Source organism: Rousettus aegyptiacus, unplaced genomic scaffold (genome assembly GCF_014176215.1).
Source record: "Rousettus aegyptiacus isolate mRouAeg1 unplaced genomic scaffold, mRouAeg1.p scaffold_m13_p_6, whole genome shotgun sequence".
NCBI lineage: Eukaryota > Metazoa > Chordata > Mammalia > Chiroptera > Pteropodidae > Rousettus > Rousettus aegyptiacus.
Genome location: NW_023416309.1, coordinates 22,666,518 through 22,686,878, shown reverse-complemented (window position 1 = coordinate 22,686,878; position 20,361 = coordinate 22,666,518). Strand labels below are relative to the sequence as shown.

The 20,361-nt window shown below is 35.6% G+C and overlaps 1 protein-coding gene across 1 annotated transcript in view; it reads right to left on the bottom strand.

Annotated features, from left to right (window-relative positions):
- TMEM26 (transmembrane protein 26) overlaps nucleotides 1–19,328 on the bottom strand; it is a 32,924-nt gene extending 13,596 nt beyond the window's left edge. The window contains 4 exon segments of the mRNA XM_016157321.2: nucleotides 279–389; nucleotides 4,494–4,572; nucleotides 18,626–18,846; nucleotides 18,848–19,328. Coding sequence (XP_016012807.2) covers nucleotides 279–389; nucleotides 4,494–4,572; nucleotides 18,626–18,846; nucleotides 18,848–19,201 — 765 coding nt within the window. The 5' untranslated portion in view covers nucleotides 19,202–19,328.
- Between the last annotated feature and the right edge of the window lie 1,033 nt (nucleotides 19,329–20,361).

Below are 20,361 nucleotides of genomic sequence, written 5' to 3'. Positions count from 1 at the left end.
TTACTTCACAAATACATGTATCTCTCTTAGTGTGTGTGTATGTACGTATGTATGTGTATATACATATATATATATATGTCTATTGTACATGTTAACTGTGTTTAATAAATATAAAAATAAAAACGTAAATATAAAAATACAATTATTTTGTGAATTCCTGCGTCGAACAATTGACAAGTTTCCTTAGGAAAGAATAAGCCAAAAGGTTAGAGCACATTATCCTCACCAAGTGAAAAGATTTGTTAGACCACTTAACGTTTTGTGGGAAATGTTCTCACCGTCTTAATAAATTCATCCCCTCCACTGGTTTGTTCACCTGACATCAGAGTTTGATTGAAGTCTTCTTTGCTGCTGATATTCTGTAACATTTCTTCAGATTGGGTGCAATACTAAAAAATTTTTAAAAGGCAATATGTTGAAAAACGCTACAATAGGTAGAATTTAAAACGACTTCAATATGTCTAAGAGATTATGAGCAGATACGTGGAGTTTAAACAGTATGTAAAACATTTCCAAAAATCAGATTATAGGCTTGAGATAGAAAACCACTTTTCTAATAATATGAGGGGAGAGAGTCTATTATACATGTCTTATTTTCCCACCAGTCTGTGAGGATATAGATGTTCTGAGTTCATTGTGGAGAGCTATAGAATTAATGGATTGATAATTGATGTTCCTTTCTTGAACCCTGGAACAATTATAAAAAACAAAAAAAAAAACAAAAAAAAACAAAAACAAAAACAAAAAAACAACTAAATCCCAGCATTAAAATATGCATGATCCTGGTCAAAGCATTCATTCTAAGAGGTTGTTTCTTGTCCAGAAACCTCTTTAGCTAAAATATCATTTGCTTACATAGGTATCCAATTACTTTTAATCTTGCCCATTAAGCACTGTAACAAGCAAGAATATTAACATGTTTGCCCATCAAAATATTCATTTTGGTGTCAGTTTAGAAGTCAATTTAGGTTTATAGAAAATTTTATAATAGACCTAAATTAAATGATGTTTTTTCGCTTCTTGTTCCTTTTTGTGCATATAAATTTCTGCAAGTGAACTATACATTATTTTTATCTAGCCCGATGTTAGGAATCTGAGATAAAGAAAAAGTATATGAGAAGAAAGAAGTGACACTTGCAAATGTATCTATAGCCAATGATTATTTCACAAATGGTTAAAAATAATAATAATAATAATAAGGTTGAAGATTTCTTTAAATATTTGCAGTGCTAACTTACTTTTGAAACACACACATGCCACTACCACCACCACAAATCCATGATCACACATTTGGATTTAGAGAAAAAACATTAAAAAAAAAAAATTCTAAAGCTGTAAGAAGTGTATTTTTAAAAAATTATTCTGGGTGCTTCACCGATTATTCTATGAGCTATTTTAAAAAGTAAGAGAGTCTGTCAAGAAGCTATTTTTTTTTTCTACCTTCCATCAAAACAACTAGTATTATGGGTGAAATGACAAGAATAATTAAGAAAACCGGCCATATCCCATACCTCTAAGAGCAAAATACAGCTGTTTCCACACTTTTTTTTTTTTTGTACAGCTAAGGTTCCAAGAAAAGATAATAAAGATGCAAAATTAAACCTTCAAACCAAGTAACAAATCCTCATTGCAGAGTAGTTTTGTGACTCTAAGAACAAAATGGTCAATGTAAAACAAACTTTGACCACTTTGTTTGCAGGCATGAAAGCAAATTGTGTACTATAAGTGGTGACCTTGTTATGTTTTTTAAATCCTTATCACTAAAAATCCATTCACATATTGTTATTTTTAAAAAGTCATCTGCACTGCAGTATAAGATAACTTGGTAGCAAATAGTTTTAAGATCCATATTATGATATTAGACCCTATCTGAGTTCCTCTATACTCTTGTAATTCTATTTTTTATACATTTTTGAAAATTTCCTTTTAGTGCACCTGCATTAGGACTGCAAAGAGCAACTTATTTGACTTCTAAAACTTAATCTGAATTGTATTTTTTTTTTTATGGTAATATTGTTTACATTCAGCATTGTTTATGTGAGTTTATGTAGGTGACCTGGGTGCAAACAATCCACTTTTTCTGGGCTATGTCTTAAAAACTCTTATTAACTTCAAAAATGTTCCTTTTGGTCAAACCAGACTGACACCATTGAGACCAGAAAGTTTCCATTTCTTTAACTGTGCCATTTCATAAATAAACCTGGGTTAAGGTCAAAATTGTCGTAACCATTTTGTTTCCATTCATGTAGAACGAGCCAGGTTCAGGAATGAAGGTACAGAATTGATCAACTAGGAGAAATGTCTTCATGGGATGGGTCAGGATGTTTTCCTAATGCCAGGTTAGAGGTTAGAACATTTAGGATTTAGAGTAAATGGAAGAAATGAAAGGAAATTAAATTACTCTTTTCCTTCATGAAAAATCCAGATGATTTTGATGCTAACTCCTCTAAAACATAGAACACGTAACTGAGAAAGGCAGTGTGGTTAACAGAGAGTAGGAATCAAGACCCAGGGGTTAAGCCCCAGAAAACTGTTGATTAGCTGTGCGGCCTTGAGAAAATCACTTAATCTTTTTGAGTCTCGAGGTCCTCTTATATAAAACAGAAATATATATACTATGCCTAAGTTATGGAGTTCGGTGTTCATAAATGAGAAAACATATCTGAAAATATTTGCAATAAAAGAGAAAAGTAATTATTATCATAACCAAAATTTCCTGAATGAATGGACAAAAAGATTTGCTATACTTCCCTTTATTCTACCATTTCTTATATCTTTAAATGCAATTCCAATACCTTTTTGTCTCTTTTTCTCTCTCTCTTTTTTTTTTTTTCCTCTATTTCAATCTCTGCCCACCCTGCCCAATTCAATTTTGGGGCATGCATTTTAATTCTTAGTGTCAAAACGAGTCAAATCCATTACTATGAAAGGTCCAATATCTTTTGTAGTATGAAAATTAGAGAGGTACTGCCTGGGGCTCGAAAATCTTTTTTTATTAAAAGGAGAGCTTTTGGTTGCAGGCTATTTGTTGTAATGGGATTTGACCTGTATATCAATTAACTGTGCCACACATTTATATTATAAAAGCATTTGAGAAACGAATTGTTATTGTGGATGATAGCCATGCCATAGAATTGGATTTGAAGGAAAAAAAAAAATGATTCAAATCACCAGAGCTTATTTCCATAACCTTGAAAGTAGTAAGCAGTAAGGAAATTGAAACAGTTTCCTAACTCCCTATGGTACAATTTTTAAATGTCATGATAACTTGAACCAACCCATCTACTGTTACAAAAATAATTTTGCTACAGACGTAGAGATAGCCTATGACTTTAATATTTTTTTTAAACAGGAGATTTAAGGCAGACAAATGTTTTCTTCATGCCTGCATTATTGTAACATGCTTGTGGAATTCTTCAAAAATAGACTGCAGAGCTAAATTGTCCTCTGTGTGCCTAAAATTTTCTAGATAAGGTTTGAATATCTGAAACATGTTGATAAGGCTTAACTTTTCTATAAAATGACCAACTGTAGCAAATAAATCTGTATAGGGGCAAATTTTCACAGATCTTACCTAAAGCATTTATTTTATTAGTGAAGGTAATAAAATATTATATTGTAATTGTGGTTCATCTGTAAAACTTAGTCCTGTAAACTAAACCTTGAAGATGAGAAGTCCAGGCTGGAGTCTGATGGACTTTACAAATGGTCTCCCTGCTGTCATATAGGAACATTACTAACATGAAATGGCTGAATCCAGCCTAGAATCTTCAACCTAAGGTTGCCCAAGTAAAGCAGCTCACTTAAAATTTAGCACCTTTATATAGATTAGGGTTTCTTATTGGAAGCCATTGTTTATTGTCAATATGGTTCTAATATATACAACCCACCTTTCCCAAGGATGCTGCCCTGACTTCTCTCCTTCACCTTTATTTTGAGTAGAATTTCTATTTCACTAGAACCACTAGCTCATGGGACCCTCAAAAGTGAATCTCTTGTAATCTGCAAAGCCTGTATATTAAAAGAGACTACTTCAAATAGTGCCCCCATGTTTGATTGTATTTATATAGCAGAGTATAGATGCAGATGATAGGATCTGTTTTTTTGTTATTTCTGAAAATGTCATTTTATAGGATGTTAGATTATCAAGCCCTGACCATTCTTAGCAATATAGAAACTCACTGAAGCTTTAAGGGTAAAATAATACATATATTTTTATTTACACTTCTATGTAAACTCTAGCTTGTGGGGGAGGGTCTTAGAAATAAGATCTCTAACACAAATTGTTTATATACTCTTTTAAGCCTTAAATGAATGCAATATTTTTATTGGTTTTGACAGATCATGAATCTTTTGTTGATGAACTCTTTATTTATTTAGTTCTTGATAACTCTGGTTCCTTAGAAAAGTACATTTCTGGCAAAAATTGAATTATAATATGAAAGTAGTTTATTGCTGAATTTTTCACTTTTCTGCTTTCCAAAAGGATGTACCTGGGTCCCATGGTGCACTTCAAGAAGCCATAATGATGGAACGGTGCTAATCAGATACAAAAATATGGCTGGTGAAAACCTGTGAAAGAGGGGGGTAAAAATATAGTTAAGCTTTTATACAAAAACATTTTTTTGAAAGAAAGAAGGAAAAATGAATGCACATACCCCGACCACAGTGATTCAAACCTTTTTTATCTCAAGTGTTTATTTAAATGGGGAAAAAAGCACGATGTGATTTCTGCCATATGGATTATACAGAAACAAAGTAACTGTAAAAGGCACCAGCAGCTGTCATTCACACTGAATTTCTAATCCAATTAATAGATGTAATTTTAATATGGCTTAATGGGACACTGCCAATTAGTTTCAGGCACAAAACTGGATATTTTATATTTAATATGTTTTATGAAAAAGCAAACAGAGTAATAGTAAATCTTAGATTTTTCAACATTGCAATTTCAGGAAGATTGGCTACATTTTCAACCTTAACCTGGGATTCTGAGAGCTCAAATAACATTCTGTTGGAACACAAAAACCAAATGATAATGAATAGGAATGAGCAATCAACTAGCTTTGTCTATATCTGCTAAACCACTAAAAATAACAATATAAACAACAACAGAAGAAGGCTTTGGTATTTTTTAATATATTACTTTTATTATTTTCTGGCTAAACTTATTATTTTTATTATTTTTTATTTATTGTTTTCTGGCTAAAATTCAGAGGATAATCCAAAAAGTGGGCTCTGTAGTCAGGCACACTCAGGCCCCAAAGCTAATGTTTGCCACTGACCTCTTGCTGTGTATCCTAATGCACAATATGGGGACAGTCACTGTATTAGTCAGCTCAAGCTGCCATAACACAATACCATAGACTGGGTGGCTTGAACAACTAAAAGTTATTTTCTTACAGTTTTGGAGGTTGGAAGTTCAAGATCAGGATTCCAGTAAGGTTGAATTCGGTGAGGGCTCTCTTCCTAGTGCTAGATAGTCACCAAACTGCATTCTATTTTAGATATGGACTCACTTTATAGACCATCTCAAAGTCAAAATTGTGAGTAAATATAATTTTATTAAAAGGCTTTTAGTACAGACAGATGATGGCTTAAAATGATCTGAAAAATAGAAATGTGCTACTAAAACCTTAACATTATAATCCAAGAGAGAAAAGTGAGCAAATTTAAATAGAAGAGAGTGGTTAGAATGGACTTTTTAAAGGCTTTTAACCTTTTCACTAATATCTCCTTTCAACTTCTGGGGAGAAGAGGAGAGAAAGGGCAAGAGAAAAAGAGATTTTTTTAAAAAATCAATATTTAATATAGATACCCCCACCTTTAATTTCTTGCTAAAACCAATTTCGAAGTAAAAGGTTATAGGTTATAGTATTATTGAAATCTAACTTTGAAGATGGCTGGCCTGCAGAGAGATATCAAAAGTCCCCATGTTAAACATATTCTTAAAAAGAAAAGAAACAATTAATTTTTGACTTTACATATCAAGGGAAACATCAGGAGAGAATATTTCCTTTGTAAGATTGGGAAAGGAAATGAATTCTAGTTGGAGGGACAGTAGGAATATGTAAATGTTTGTTCGGGTGTGTCAAATATTGGCTGGACTGCAATTCTGTTGACTCTCTTAAGATTAATTTTGGGTTTAACTCCCCTAACAATATTGTTACAACAATAATCTAGGGAAACCATGACTGAATATATAATAGCTCTTGAAAGAGGATAAAAATAAAACAAACAATAACCTGTAACATCTTCTATGCATGATTTATTTTTATAATTGGAAAGAAAATACTATTCTGTTTGAACTTATTTTCTCTAACTAGTAATCTAGTTATGTCAAAAACAAAAACAAAAACAAAAAAACTTCTAGGTCCAAGGTTTTCTGTTTAGCCTACTACAGAAAATCTAAACTCTATAATAGCCTCCATTATCTAGTCTTATCTCCACTTCCACTTCCTCTTCCCTGAGCTACTTAAAACCTGCTGTGTACTTCCAACTTGCTGTGTATTTAAAAGAAACAAAACAAAATGTTTTGGAAAGTTCCCCTCCCTTCAGTCCTTCTTCATTAGACTTACTTGACGTAAGTGAAAAGGGGGTAGAAAAAAGGATCACGTTGAGAGCCCAAGAGTTAATCATATTCAACTCAGGAGAGTCTGCCTATAGCCTTTCTCACCATATTTCCCACCCTCTTAACCCTACTGGAGTTTCAGAAAGCTTCCAGGTAAAGTTACTAATGAAACACACAATACCACAGTGATCAATAGCAAATCAGAATCAAGAGCTTCCTTCACTCTTTCCTCTCTAAACCCCCAGTAGCAGGCTTCGGCAATTGCACAACTGAAATTATTTAAAAAAAAAAAAAAAAAAAAACTTATGGAGAAAATAAAAGTCTCTATTATCTAGAAAAGTATTAAAAACATTTTATTTTGGCTATGAAAAATAAATTTCAGCCACCTATGTTTGTTTGACCATGGATTCATGTTAAGAACGAAGTGCTCTATTCTCCTGCAGCTTGGTTAATCCGAGAAGAGAGGTTCTGAAAAGGCTTTAGAGAAAATACCTCTCCACATTATAACTGCCCGTTTTGGAATGCCCTCCTCCAACCCATCAATATCATACCTGTATTTCAAAGGCATACCAGGAATTAATTTTAACTTGTATTTCTCTCGTAGCCCAACACTTTCTCCATTGTTCTATAGTTATGTGTATATGAGACTTAGCTTTCCTAACAATATGAGTTCCTTGCAGGCAGGTCCTGAGCTTTGTATGTCTTTATGTCCATTCCCGCTTTCCTTTATTTCATCTTTTCCACTCCTCAGTGGTATCAGGTGTCTTAGTTAGTTTTTATTTAATGCTTATTAGGCAAATCCTTAAATGCTGAAATGCCTGAATTTATAAATAAAGGAAGAACTGAGTAAACGAAGTGAATGGAGGCTACTGGTATCTACAAGGACCTTTTATTCCCATTTCAAGAGATCTAGTATAATATCCACCTCATAGGGTGGTTGTGAGAGTTGAAACAGTGTGTGGTATAGGCCTGATATTGTATGTGCTCAATAGTGTGAGTTGTTGCTTTATCTAGGCTCAGCTCTGAAAATACACTGACGGCTGAAAGAGGACCCAGAGGATACCCATTTAGAAGACTATGTCTTCATATAACTTATAATCAATCTTGTTTTTAAACTGTGATTCTCAATACTAAAATCTATTTAAGACTCTTTGAATTGAGGGAAGTTGTTTGTACTGCTGAGGGCCTCATTACGCCTAAGTTTACATTCACTATTAAAGCAATTACTGACATACCGTTGCAGTTTACATGAGCCAGTTGCCCATCATGTCCCATAAAATGCTGCACAATCAGGGCCCTGCCTACATCTTGAGCTCTGTTGCTTGCAGTTCTTCCTCACTATGATCCCACAGCAGTGCTATCCTTTCAGTTCTGGAGAAAAGCTAAGTGCCTTTCTAATTCAGGCCCTCACTCATGCATTCCTCTCCCTTGAAATACCTCTTTCCTTCATGTTTCCTCTGATTATTTCCTTCTCATAGTTCATGTTAGTTATGTGGGACTCCACACAAAAACTTTCCTTTTCCCTTCGGTCTAAATTACATCTCCTTGTTATTTTTCCTATAGTACTCTTCACTTTTACTCCATATATTTTCAAAGTTTATAATTATATATGCACATACGTGTGTGTGTGTGTGTGTGTGTGTGTGTGCGCGCGCGCACGCGCGCGCATGCACCCAGGGGTGTGTGTGTTGCCATTGCTTGTCTCCCAGAAATTCTAACTAACACAAGCAAAAGAGCTGTGTCTGTCTGCTTATCATCAAACCCTCATTTCCTTCCACAGTGCCTGGCAGATGGTGGGCTCCCCACAAATACATAGTTATTTGATAAGATTATGGTTGATTTACAGTTTCTATTTTCTTGCCACTCTGATGCTGGTTTGTCTAGAATCTCTTCTTGAAATATCATCATTTATCAGAAGTTTCACTGAAGGAAACTATTCTTTTCTTGTATGAATCTAATGTTGTTTTGCTGCTATGAAAGATTTACTATTTCAAGGTGACATTTTAGCTGTTACTATTTTGAAGGTTTACCATATTCTTGATTGTGCATTGTCAGTGCAATTCATTTTTGGAACCAAGGAGACTAAGAGTTCTAAAAATTAAAAACTAGGCCTGATCCTACCTTTTCCGGTGTAATTAATCAAATGGCATGCTCTTTCTCAGGAGTTACCAAATCATTTCACTTGTCTTCATGTCTTAATGGCATCAGGAGTAAACATATGCCAAGAATTCTGTATGAAGACTAACACCATAGATGGGTCTAGCCAACTCAGAAATAACTTAAATCAGGTTTCTGGACACTAGTTTATAAAAATAAGACATACTGTAACAAAAAACTGATAAATACATGATTAAATGAATAAGATATGTCTGAGTGGAAAATTTTTACAAAATTAATAATATCCTATTACTAATAAGCTATTTGCCCTTAGAAACTTAGATTTATTATAATACCGATTACCCCTATCTTATGAGAATACAGAAAGTGCCCTACGCTAATACTTTATTGCCAAATTACTTTGCCTTTGCTCAGCTATCTTTTCTAAATTAAAACCTTCCTGAGGATATTTTTTCTCTCCACAAAAATTTTTGTTTGTTTGTTTGTTTGTTTGTTTTATTTCACAACCCTTAGCCAGCATACCAATTCTCTCTAAAGTACTTGGCAGGAGCATCATCTTAAAGGATTTTTTTCTTTGTTGGTTTATGTACTTATTTACTAATAAAATATCTTTATAGGTCTTGCTATATGCTAATAGTGCTCTGAGCTCTTAAAGAGTTATACTCATATATTTCTTTTCGGTTCATTTCATCCAAAAGTAAAATATTATTTATCATGCAAAGATGTCATTTCAACAAATTATAATGTTTTTTACAAAATGATTGTCATGACATTAAGCAATTTAGCCCCATAATGGATTATATTTACTTCAACTCACCATTAGTCTAGAATTAGGATTCCATTTTCATCTTTCTAAAATTGACAGTTATTATTGTTTTCTTATTGAAAAAGTAACATTTGTTCGTTTTAGAAACATAGAACAATATAAGCAAACAGAAGAAAAATTAACCATATCACCCACTAACCTGTTTAGCTTTGCTCTCTGTAAACAATAAGGATTCTAATCCTCTAATCATATATGCATAAATATAAAAATAAGATTTAAGTGATGCAAAAATAATGTTCCAAAATTATTTTGACATGAATTGTAATTTTATTTGTATTTGATTTCTCAGGTTTTTTTTACTCTATAAAGGAGAGTAAAGTGGTAAGACTAATAGACCTAAACTGCCTTGAGTGTCCTCAATAAAATTTCTGGAGCACTTTATAATAATTGGTCTACTTTCATGGAAATCAAGGAAGGAGATACCTTTTCATGAGCCTCTAAACCCTGTCTCACAGTTTAAGGATTATCTGTCCTCCTCACTTGCACTGTAGGCTGCTTTCTCTAAGTGGGCCTTAACATCCACGATTTCCACCGGGGCTGCTCAGCAAGGGCACTCTTTTTAGTACAGGGGAAGAAGTGTCCAAAACAACGGCCTCAATATATCATCTACCGCTCTGCAGCCACTCAAAACTCACCCCATGCTCTTGCAGAATACATAACACCTGAAAGCCTGAAAAATCACAAAGCTGATCCAACCACCACTCATTTGTCTTCTTAACTGGCATCCCCTCACAACTACCTCCCTCTCAGACCCCTTTGTATCTGCCTACTAAGGAGGGAAGGAGGCCACAACTAAATGGACATAAGCTCATGAGAACATCTCCCAAATGGAAAATTAAATCTGGAGTGTGTATGTTTGAATAGATGCCAATGTCAGATCATAGGTTCGTTTTATCCGTGATCTTATAAAGGAGCAGACTAGTAACAAGAGCAGAAGAGACAGGGAGAAATCTAAAATGGGCTGTGAATACTCAGTGTGATGGAATCATTCTTTACCTTCCCAAGCCTTTGAAGAATGCCCACATTTAGGCTTTGTAAAGAGGAAACTAGTTCTGAAGGTGAATATTAGGGTGTTTAATAATGTTTCATTGTTTGTTGTTGCTCATTTTACAAATAAAGCCATAATCCCTAATTATGACATAAATCGTTAACAGTAGTATTCGATACTTCACTTAATTTAAAACTTTCCAAGAGGACATCTAAAACAAAAACAAGCTTTATTCATATTGAAGTTTCCCACATACAAACCTCAGCAGTATGCTTAAGTATGACTAAACAAGTTATAGGAACAAAATCTACATCAATTTGAGGATCTACGTACTATTTTTCTCATAAAATTTCTGAGGCAAAGAAAATCATGATATCTTCTAAATGAATAGGTTCCAACTGAAACCCTAAGCACTGCCATCATGATATTTCCTCAACCAGAAAAGCCCTTTTTCTTTTCTCTCCACTGTTGTAAAACTACTAGTTACTTCAAAGGCCAGTAAGTAAATCACTTCCAAGAAATTTTCCTTGTCTAACAAGCCTACCGTACTGATTGTATCTTTATTTGTAGACTTTCTGCACTTTTTAACTTAATTTGTGGAAAATTATTTGGTTCTCAGTGTTATTTTATCCTGTTCTCATGTAATTGCATAAATTTTATATTCCTTCAAGAACACCATTGTAGCACCTACTACGATAAATAATTGTTTAATAAATGTGACTTAAGCGCTAATGACTACAGAATTTTTAATAGTCTCAGAAGATAAAAATTCATTATAGATGTTATTTATGTAAAGTTTTAATTTATTTCATTCTATTAAAGACAATGGTATTCATTTTGTTCTGTAGACAAGATTAGTTTTTCAGTTCAGGACCAAAAATAAAGACAATCTAGAATTTTTCCTCCTCTTCTGTTTTCTTTTAATCTCATTTTGGTTTAAAAGGATGTCTCTTTATGCAAGAGTGTCTATGAGTCATATCTCTGTGTAGTCTGAACTTTTCTACATTTTGTTTTAAGCTAAATTATCCCAGTGCTCATCAGTAGGTCACCTGGGATTTACCTACCTAATTTTGAAAAAGAGAAAATATTTCAACCCTTTCTCTTTCTGCATTGTAAGGAATCCTTGACCCTAAAAATTTATGTAGTTGTACTGTTCTCAGGCAAAACTCAATTTGTTACTGAATGCAAAGCATCATGAATAGGCTGATAGAGTTCAATCCCGGGATGGGGAAGCCTTCTCTCGGCTTTGGCTTTCTCATTTTCCAGTAGGAGCAAGAATAGTACCACCAGGCCTTTGTGGGGTGTGAATGAGATAATGCATGTAGCGCCAAAGCCTGCCGGAATCAATGTGAGCTCCCACCAGATGCTAGGAATTGTTTTTGTGATTTACTAGTACAGTTGTGACCTTAGATTAGTAACTTAGCCTTCCCATGTAGCAATGTCCTCATCATAAAATGATGATAAAGATGGAAACTAACTCATAGGTTCATTGTGAGGATTGCTTAAGAAAATGCATGTGAAGCAGACTGAGAGCATTGTCAGTAACCAATAATTGATACCTATTACCACCTCCATTATTATTATTACCATCACCTTCATTATCATCCTCATTCCTATTATTAACAGGCTGTCAGAAAATGGCACAGCTATTGCAGGTGGATTAAAACAGGTGCACAGGACAGGGGGCTCAATCGGGGAAACAAGAAAGCAAAAGAATACTGCAGAAGGTGACCAAGGCTGCCAGGAGCACTAATGGCAGAGAGGACTTTTTTTTCCCCGAGGGATTACTAACTTTTATTTTAACATTAAGTCAGTTGTGCACTAACTACCACTTTGAAGTCAGACAAACCCAAAGATAAAATATAACCTCTCTTCCTAAACAACTATCTGTAGTAGGCTTATATTCAGAGAAAAGCAACAAAATTAATCTTCACTCTGGCATTTTATATTAATAATCTGTACGTCCTAAATATTATTTCAATGTCACTTTCAGAGAAAGTTTATTTTTTGATAACTATATAAAAAACCTTTTAATTTTTTTTTAAATCTGGTTTTAAAAAAAAGATTTTTTTTTTTAACAAAATGATTTATACACCCCAGGTTTATCTCTCCTGATACAAGGACTTCAGAGGAACTTTGAGAGTAGTGAGGGACATGCACAGGGGGAAAATAATCCTTGCTGTAAAGGTGAATTTTCCATTGTTGGAAAAGAAGTTAAACTATTCAGATTTGTCCTGATGTTGTATGCATAATCGAGCTACCACCATGAGATACAGAAATGCATGAAAATTAGAAGTAGAGATAGATTTATACTGGCTCATGGGAGCTTCCCACACTAATTTGCGCTTAGTTTTTCTACCAGTCAAGTACAAGAAGTTACAAAATACTATAACCTTAATTTTCCGTTCTAAATGTCTCTGTGGAACACTCATGAAGAAAGCATGGATATTATTCAAGCCTTCTGTTTCCTTGGGGTCCCATTCTAAATGCAGACATAATTATTGCTTTAATCCCAAGTCCATTGTTAAATTATATATATATATATATATATATATATATATATATATATATATATATATATCTTACACACACATACACACAGACACACATATATATACATACATATATATATATGTTACTTTTACTTTTCTTGGGCGTGAAACATAGTACTAAATCAAAGTAGCATAAGACTCCTTCCTAAACTATGAATAAGATAATTAAAAACAGTTATTTTCTGGTAACAGTCCATGTGTGTTTCCCAAAAGGATGCAAATTTAAGTCACCCTTTTGCATTGAGCTCAAGGCTCAGGAGATAAAATGCATACACACAAGCACAAGTGAAGATAATGAATATTATAAAACTCTGGACACACTGCAGGCAGCAGTGGAAAGTGTTACTGGAATAACTAAAAATCTAAGGAGAGATTTCAGGAAATATGGACAGCAAGTGTGAACAAGGAGAGAAGTAGTCTGTCTGCTGGGAGAATTTCCAGTGCCCCAGTCAGCCATGTGGAAATCACGGGTCTTCTTCCAAATCCCTCCATTTCATCCTCTTCATTATCTAAAAAGATCAGCAGGAGAAGAGTTTTTATGTCCCAACTGTCTCTGGCACTTTTATAAACAATTTTGTTGGAGGAAGATACGTATAATCAAATACTACAAAATTACATCAAAAACGTTCTCTTACACTATTCAAAACTTGTTCAAGAACAGACTTCATATAGTTTCTGTCAAGTCTAGGTTTTTTGTTTCTGCCACTGAACCTTCTAAATACAACCAAGTAATCAAAATAGATTTCATTAAGGGTTTTTTTTTCCCCCAAAATTGGCTTGAACTCAAAATCAATTTAAGATAGAATCTCTTCTGATTCCTGATTTATCTTTTTGTTTGTTTGTTTGTTTTCATTTGGGAGATACCCAGACACTTTCTAACACATGATGTTTCAAATGAGATATGGTAAAGATATAAAACTTAGAAGGAGAAGAAATTTTTCTTAGAGGCAAGTGGCATGGAGAGGAGAAGAGACAAGGAAGAGTAGAAAATTGGTGTTTATCTGTCTTGTGGGAGTATGTCAGAAATGTCCCAAGGCACACATAATTCTTCCCTCCTGAATTTTTGTCTCTTTGGCTCTTCTCATGTCTAGCTCCTTTTCTAACAGACTCAGTTCAAATGTCTTTTCTTTAGCGAGGCCTCTCTGACTACCCAATAGAAACTTCCCCCTGGTACTCCATCTTTCTTCATAGTTCTGATATTCATGTATTTACTTACTCATTATTACTTATTTGCTCACTTGTTTTTTACCTACTTCTTTATTTTCTGAGTCCCTCTGACTAAAATGTGAGTTCTTTCGGGGCAGGATTTTACTTGTTTTATTCACCTCCACATTCTTTGTACTCAAACAATATCTAACACATATTAGATGTTCCAGATATTTTTGTTGAATGAAGAATAATAAGGTTCTGTTCTTCCTCCAGAGAAATCTGCTCAGGTTTCCCTATGCTCTTGATCCTCAGGATATCCTTTAGCTACACAGCTTTTGCACTCCTATTTCTTATCCATTTTTCCTGCTATAGCTCAAATGCTATGGACTCCCCTCCTCTCTTACACTCTTCTCCTCCCCATAGTACTTCTCATCACATTCCTTCTCCTCTAAATCGTTGGAGTCTTAATATCCCTCCTTCTGGGCTAGTTTGAACATTTGTTTTCATTTGGGAGATACCCAGATGGCCAACCACAATCGCCAACCACATGATCCTAAGTAAAATGATCTAAGAGCCCTGTTTCTCAGTTTGCTTATCTAAAAATGGGTGAAAACGGAGAAACAGAATAGTGGTAGTTTCTATAAGAATCAAATGTGATAATGTGTATAAAACACTTGGAAGAGTCTGAACATTAGTATCTTTTAATTTTAAATCTCAAGTGTGTTTGTCTTCTGTTTTCTCAGCCTGCTCGTGCAGTGTCTAGCATAGTATCATGCTTACTAATTAGGCAATTCAACAAATAGTTGTCTGATTGAACTTAATAAAGGAAGAGAGAAAGAGAGATAATGAAGAAAGGTGACCAAATAGGTGAAGTATTTTATTAACTCAATTATACTTACCTTGTATTCTTCAGACTCCAATGAAAAAAGCTCCGTGCCTAAAATTCTTTACTTTTGCCAATAAATTCAACTTAGATTTCTACTTTTTTTTTCAGATACAGTCTACTTTCAAGTGAACAGGCTTCAATCAAATATGTCATAATCATCATCATTTTTCTATTCCCTGAGGAATATTTTATCAGTATTGGCTAGGAAGCAACTGAAATACTGCCTTCCATTTGACTTTACCTAAATGATAATTCACAGATCCATTGGATTGTTGCCCAGACAATAGAAAATAAAATCAAGAAAAAATAGAGCGAAGTGATACTACTTTCTATCTTAGAGGAATGTAAGTGAATTTGCAGGTGAAATTAATAAACACTAGATGAAATGGAACAAATTTCACCAGCACACATTTATTGCACTTAACAAGGGGTGTGTTTTTGGCTTACCCTCTCTATCCTATGGAATTCCAGCAAGTTAAACTTCTCCAACTGGCAAATTATCAGTGTTGATGTAATGTTGCCTGTCCCCAGACAGCTGCGGTCAGCAGCTCTAGTTCCATTTTTCTTTCCAAAGGATAGCTAAAGAAACATTCTTTGAACAAGTGTAATATGTTTGTTACATTTCAAGAAATTTTGTTCACATTTTCCTCTATAGTTCTGTTCACATTTTCCTCTATAGTTCTGTTTATTGTTCCATGATTTCTGTAGATTTGATTCTTAATCTTCTTGACTTGCAAACAGGTAATTTATTCAACTGATATGTGGGATAATTCTTTGACAAGTCTTTTAAAATAAATTGAGACCATATATACATAACTTTGTAACCTTATTCTCCTTACAATATATCACGGACATCCCTCTAAATCAATAGCAAAAGTGTAGCTCGTTATTTTGAATACCAGCAAAATATTCTATAGTAAAGATATATTATAATTTTCCATCAGTCTATTGATGAATAATTGGGTTGCTTTCAGGTTTATTTTCCTCTAATAAGAAGAAAATTAATATTTTGTACTATGTCTTTACATAAGGGTACTACTTTTGGTTCTATAGAGTAGATTTAAAAATGTAAGACCAATGGATGAAGAGATATATATATATATATCTTTATTAATATATTTGTCCATATAGATCTATATAGTAATATGTTCCTGTATGAAAGTACGAATACTGCCATAATATTTACTTTATGTGTGTTTTTTTGTTTTTGATTTTCTCATGGAAACATTTTTTAGCACTCAGAAACAACAAAAAATTATGCCTTGCCTTACCTAAAAAATTTCAACCCAGAAATGAAATATGTCCAAAATCAAACTCTTTTTAATTATTACTGTTATATCAAGGATAATTTTCTATATATTTTTAACATTCCATCTTCTAATTTTTTCTTCAAATTTGTGACAGAATAGCATGAGAGCATTGTCCACCACAAAAATTACCATATTTGCAGATTCAGTTGCAACATCAATAGCAATAGAACAAAACATTAGTAACATATTTGTATTTAAATCATTTACAAAGAGTCTTTTGTCCCTGAAATTTTATAGTAAGCCAAATCTATCAATTTCTTCTTTGCTTATTTTCAAATGTTAATCTAGATACTGAGCCAGCAAGATCTTTGTGAATTACTGCTATAATATACAATATTCATCATGGGCCTGTTCTGAAATAAAGGTGAGAATTTTTTTAATACATTTTGTCTCTGAACCAATGGTTTATTAGCCAGTCCCCCAAATAAAGTTGCTTGACTTATACAGACAGAAAATATGTCCAGTTGACAGAATATTTTTAATAAGAAGAAGAAAAAAAAGAAGTCCTAGAATCTAGAAAAGAGCATTTCTTTTTTATTCATTGATCATCAACATATGTTATTTCATTTAATTCATAACAACATATGAGATAAGTATTTATTTTCTTCAGTACTTCTATACAACTGGAGTGGAATTCTGACTTAATATGAGCCAAGGACTCTGGTCTACTTTTGGAGAGGGAAGAGGGACATTTCAGGGCCTGCTTACCTAGTCCCTCTTATGAGATTGACATTTTTCTCAGAAGCTTTGATGGTTGTTAGCAGGACTACCTTCTGTGGAACATTTTTCAACCTCAGAATTCATCCTCTTATTACAGAAGATATTTTCTACCTTAGTATATTAAAGCCATTCAGTAAAATTTAAATCAATTTCACATTACCTGCTAGGTGCACACTTTTCTCCTCTTTTGTTTCTTTAAATCTAAGGCTTATTTGGGAAGCTAATACCATTTTTCTTTGAGATTTTCAAAAGGCACACTGAAAAATACCTTAATTCTCTCCTGCTTAATAAATTCTTCATAGAGGAAGGGGACTGGGGAGGAGCAGTAACATTCCAGTCCTTACTATATTAAATTAAGATTCCACTTGAATAACTTTTTCACTGGTAATTCTAGAAATTTTTCAACAGTGGAAAATTTAAGCAAGATTCACATGATTTTAAGAGACAACACATTCACTCCTTGCACTATCATGAAATACACCAACTTTTGTAGTTTAATATGTAAAACTGTAGGTAGAGAGGATTTTTTTTTTCTTAACATGGTGGCTAACTATAATTCCATCCTATGTTTAATTCTTGAATTGCCTAATATTTTCTTTCTCATAGCATTAGGTAGCTTTTAAAGTATTGACATCTATGAAAACACAGCCTCAGTCTTTCTAAAAATTAATACAGGAGAGGCCTAACTTAGAGAAGTTTGGGATACACATCTACTGGAAGTTGAAGAATGGAGGTGGAGGCTCTTTGGAAATCTCAAGAGAATCCTTTTCTCATTTCTTCTATTGCCATTCCAGTCTCTGAGAGGAAATAAAGCATCATGCAGAGCGTGTAGTTTTTGCAGGTTGAGGTTAAGTCTGCACTACCTGCTGGTCCTTACACCAGCGTCGCGCCGCAACCCGTCTTTGACGAGATGGGCTGACCATTAACTAAGCTCCGAAGCGACCAACCCTAGACACCTGAAGCTGGTGTCATGCCAGGACGCCAGGAGCTGGAAGGAACTTAAACGGCTGAAACCACTGCTGTGCTGCGAGGGGCTCCTAGCCCCTCACCGCTGCCGGATGCACTCAGGCTCTTGCCAAAATCGCTGATGCCCAGCGAGGGACGTTCCCATACCTGCAATGCACGTAGAGTAACTGTGCACAACCACACGCCCCAAATTCAGAAAGCAGCGCACATGACACCGCCTTGCCCCACGATTCCCTCATTTGGAGCACTTTCTGCAGAGCAGGCAAGTGCTTCCCTTCTTTTTTCTTATTTTCCAAGTTGCCAAAGCTGAGACCGGGTGACGCTTGGCTGTTGCCCGAGGACTCTGGGACACTCCGGCGTGCCCAAGAGACGCGCAAGCATCTCGCGCTCCTTCGAAGCTACCGGAGAGGACAAAGAGGGTCCGAATCCGAGTAAAGAGTCAGCGGGCTGCGGGGAGAACGGTTCTTGGGCTGCCTGTGAGTAACATAGGGGACAGTACCAGGGAACTCCGCGCCCTCCCTTCCCCGGGGTGCGCTCACCATTTGTAGCCTCTGCCGCGCTTGAACTTGAGGGTGAGAGCAGTCTCCAAAAAGAGCAAGATGTTGAGCAGCGCGAGCAGCCAGTACGTTGGCTCCTTCTTCACCTCGGTCACTCGCCAGACTCCAACCAGCGAGTGCAGCACGAAAAACAGCCGCGTGGCCAGGGCATTGAACAGGATCAGTCCCTCCATGCCGGCCGGCACGTTCTGCCCTCCCCCCCCCCCTCATGCGCGCGGGGCAGACCCCGCCAGGAGCACCCCAGCTCGCCCGTGGGCGGGAAAGTGACAGCTCCAAGACCAGCGGCTGCTGTCGTCCCTCCTCACCCTCCCGCGCATTTAGACCAGGAGAGAGCGGCTCGCCCCTCCCCCAAACTTCCTGAGAACTCGTCAAAGAGGAGAAAGAGAATCTAAATCCAGCTTTTCTAGACTGCTGGACTTTCCCGGGAGTCTGGGGCTCGACGCCCCGGCTCCTGGACGTTATTCTCCAGCGCTGCCCATCCCCCTCCCAATCCCAGGAGCCAGCCTCCCTCCCCAGGCCTCCATGGGGTCCCCAAGAACTTCCTCGCCCCAAGAGCATGGAAAGAGGAGGGAGGTGGACTGAAGGCCAAGGTGTTGCATAGGTAGATGCTACTTATCTGTGGCATCTCCTCCTTGCTTTTCCAGTGAAGTACTTTAATTCACACCTTTTCCCCCCCAGGAACTGGCTCCCATGGTGACTAAACTGGAAAAGAGAACGGCCAAGGAATCCGCTGTCCAAGCAGTTTTAGAAATGCGGTTCCTCCACACTTTTGAAGAATTAAAACTTCCCAGAACGAGAGGAAATCACACACGCTGGGCTTTCATAGAGCTCCTGCATTCATTTAGTGAAAGAGTTGCCCAGGTCACTTTTGTTTTAATGTTATTAAAACAAAAGATATTCTTTATAATGTTGCTCCCCGCCCCTCATTCCACCACCTCCTCCAGTTTTGTTTTCGTTTTTGTTTTTGTTTTTCCTGAAAGCATTTAGGGTAGCAGGACAAGACTGGCAGAAGGACAATTGAAGGAGGAGATAAAAGACAGAGTTAGGAGTTTGATTAGAAGAAATTCATGGAGCAGGGAACTGCACCTTGAGGTCAATGACTAATAAATTAAACTCCGGTCTTTCCAGCATCCAAAGCAGAGAGGAAACTGAAGTCAGGCTTTCCCAAAATACCTTCATGATTTTTGTTTTCATGTTTGGTCTCCTACCACCTGTATCACTATTTATTTAACATTATAGTAGGCTACAGATGGAAGGTAATTACAAAAATAAACAAAATGGATCTAAGTTTCTAAAATCTTGCTAGATATTAATTACTGCTTTCCAAGGCTTTGTGCCGCAGTACCCCTCTTTCTGGGGAGATAAAGTAATGCTGTTCATATTACTACCGAGCAGGAATGCCCTCTTAACCGCGTTAGTAAAATTGAAAGAAAAATGAAAAAAGGATATATTTCTCGGTTATGTTTATTCAACTTAAAATCATACCATACCTTTCTTAAAATTAGGTTGAAAACTGAGTTATGTGACTAATGTCTTCTTAGGTGAAAAAAAAAAAAATCCAGCTGCTTAGAAGCAGCTATGCTATTTCTGGTACTGTGAATAAGGAGTTTTTCTTTTGTCTGCAGGTCCTCATTCTTTCTTATCTTACAGGAAACCCAGGAGTGATTTTCTGGGGCTGCTTCATAGAACCCTTCAATGTAGACTAATGACACAGTGAC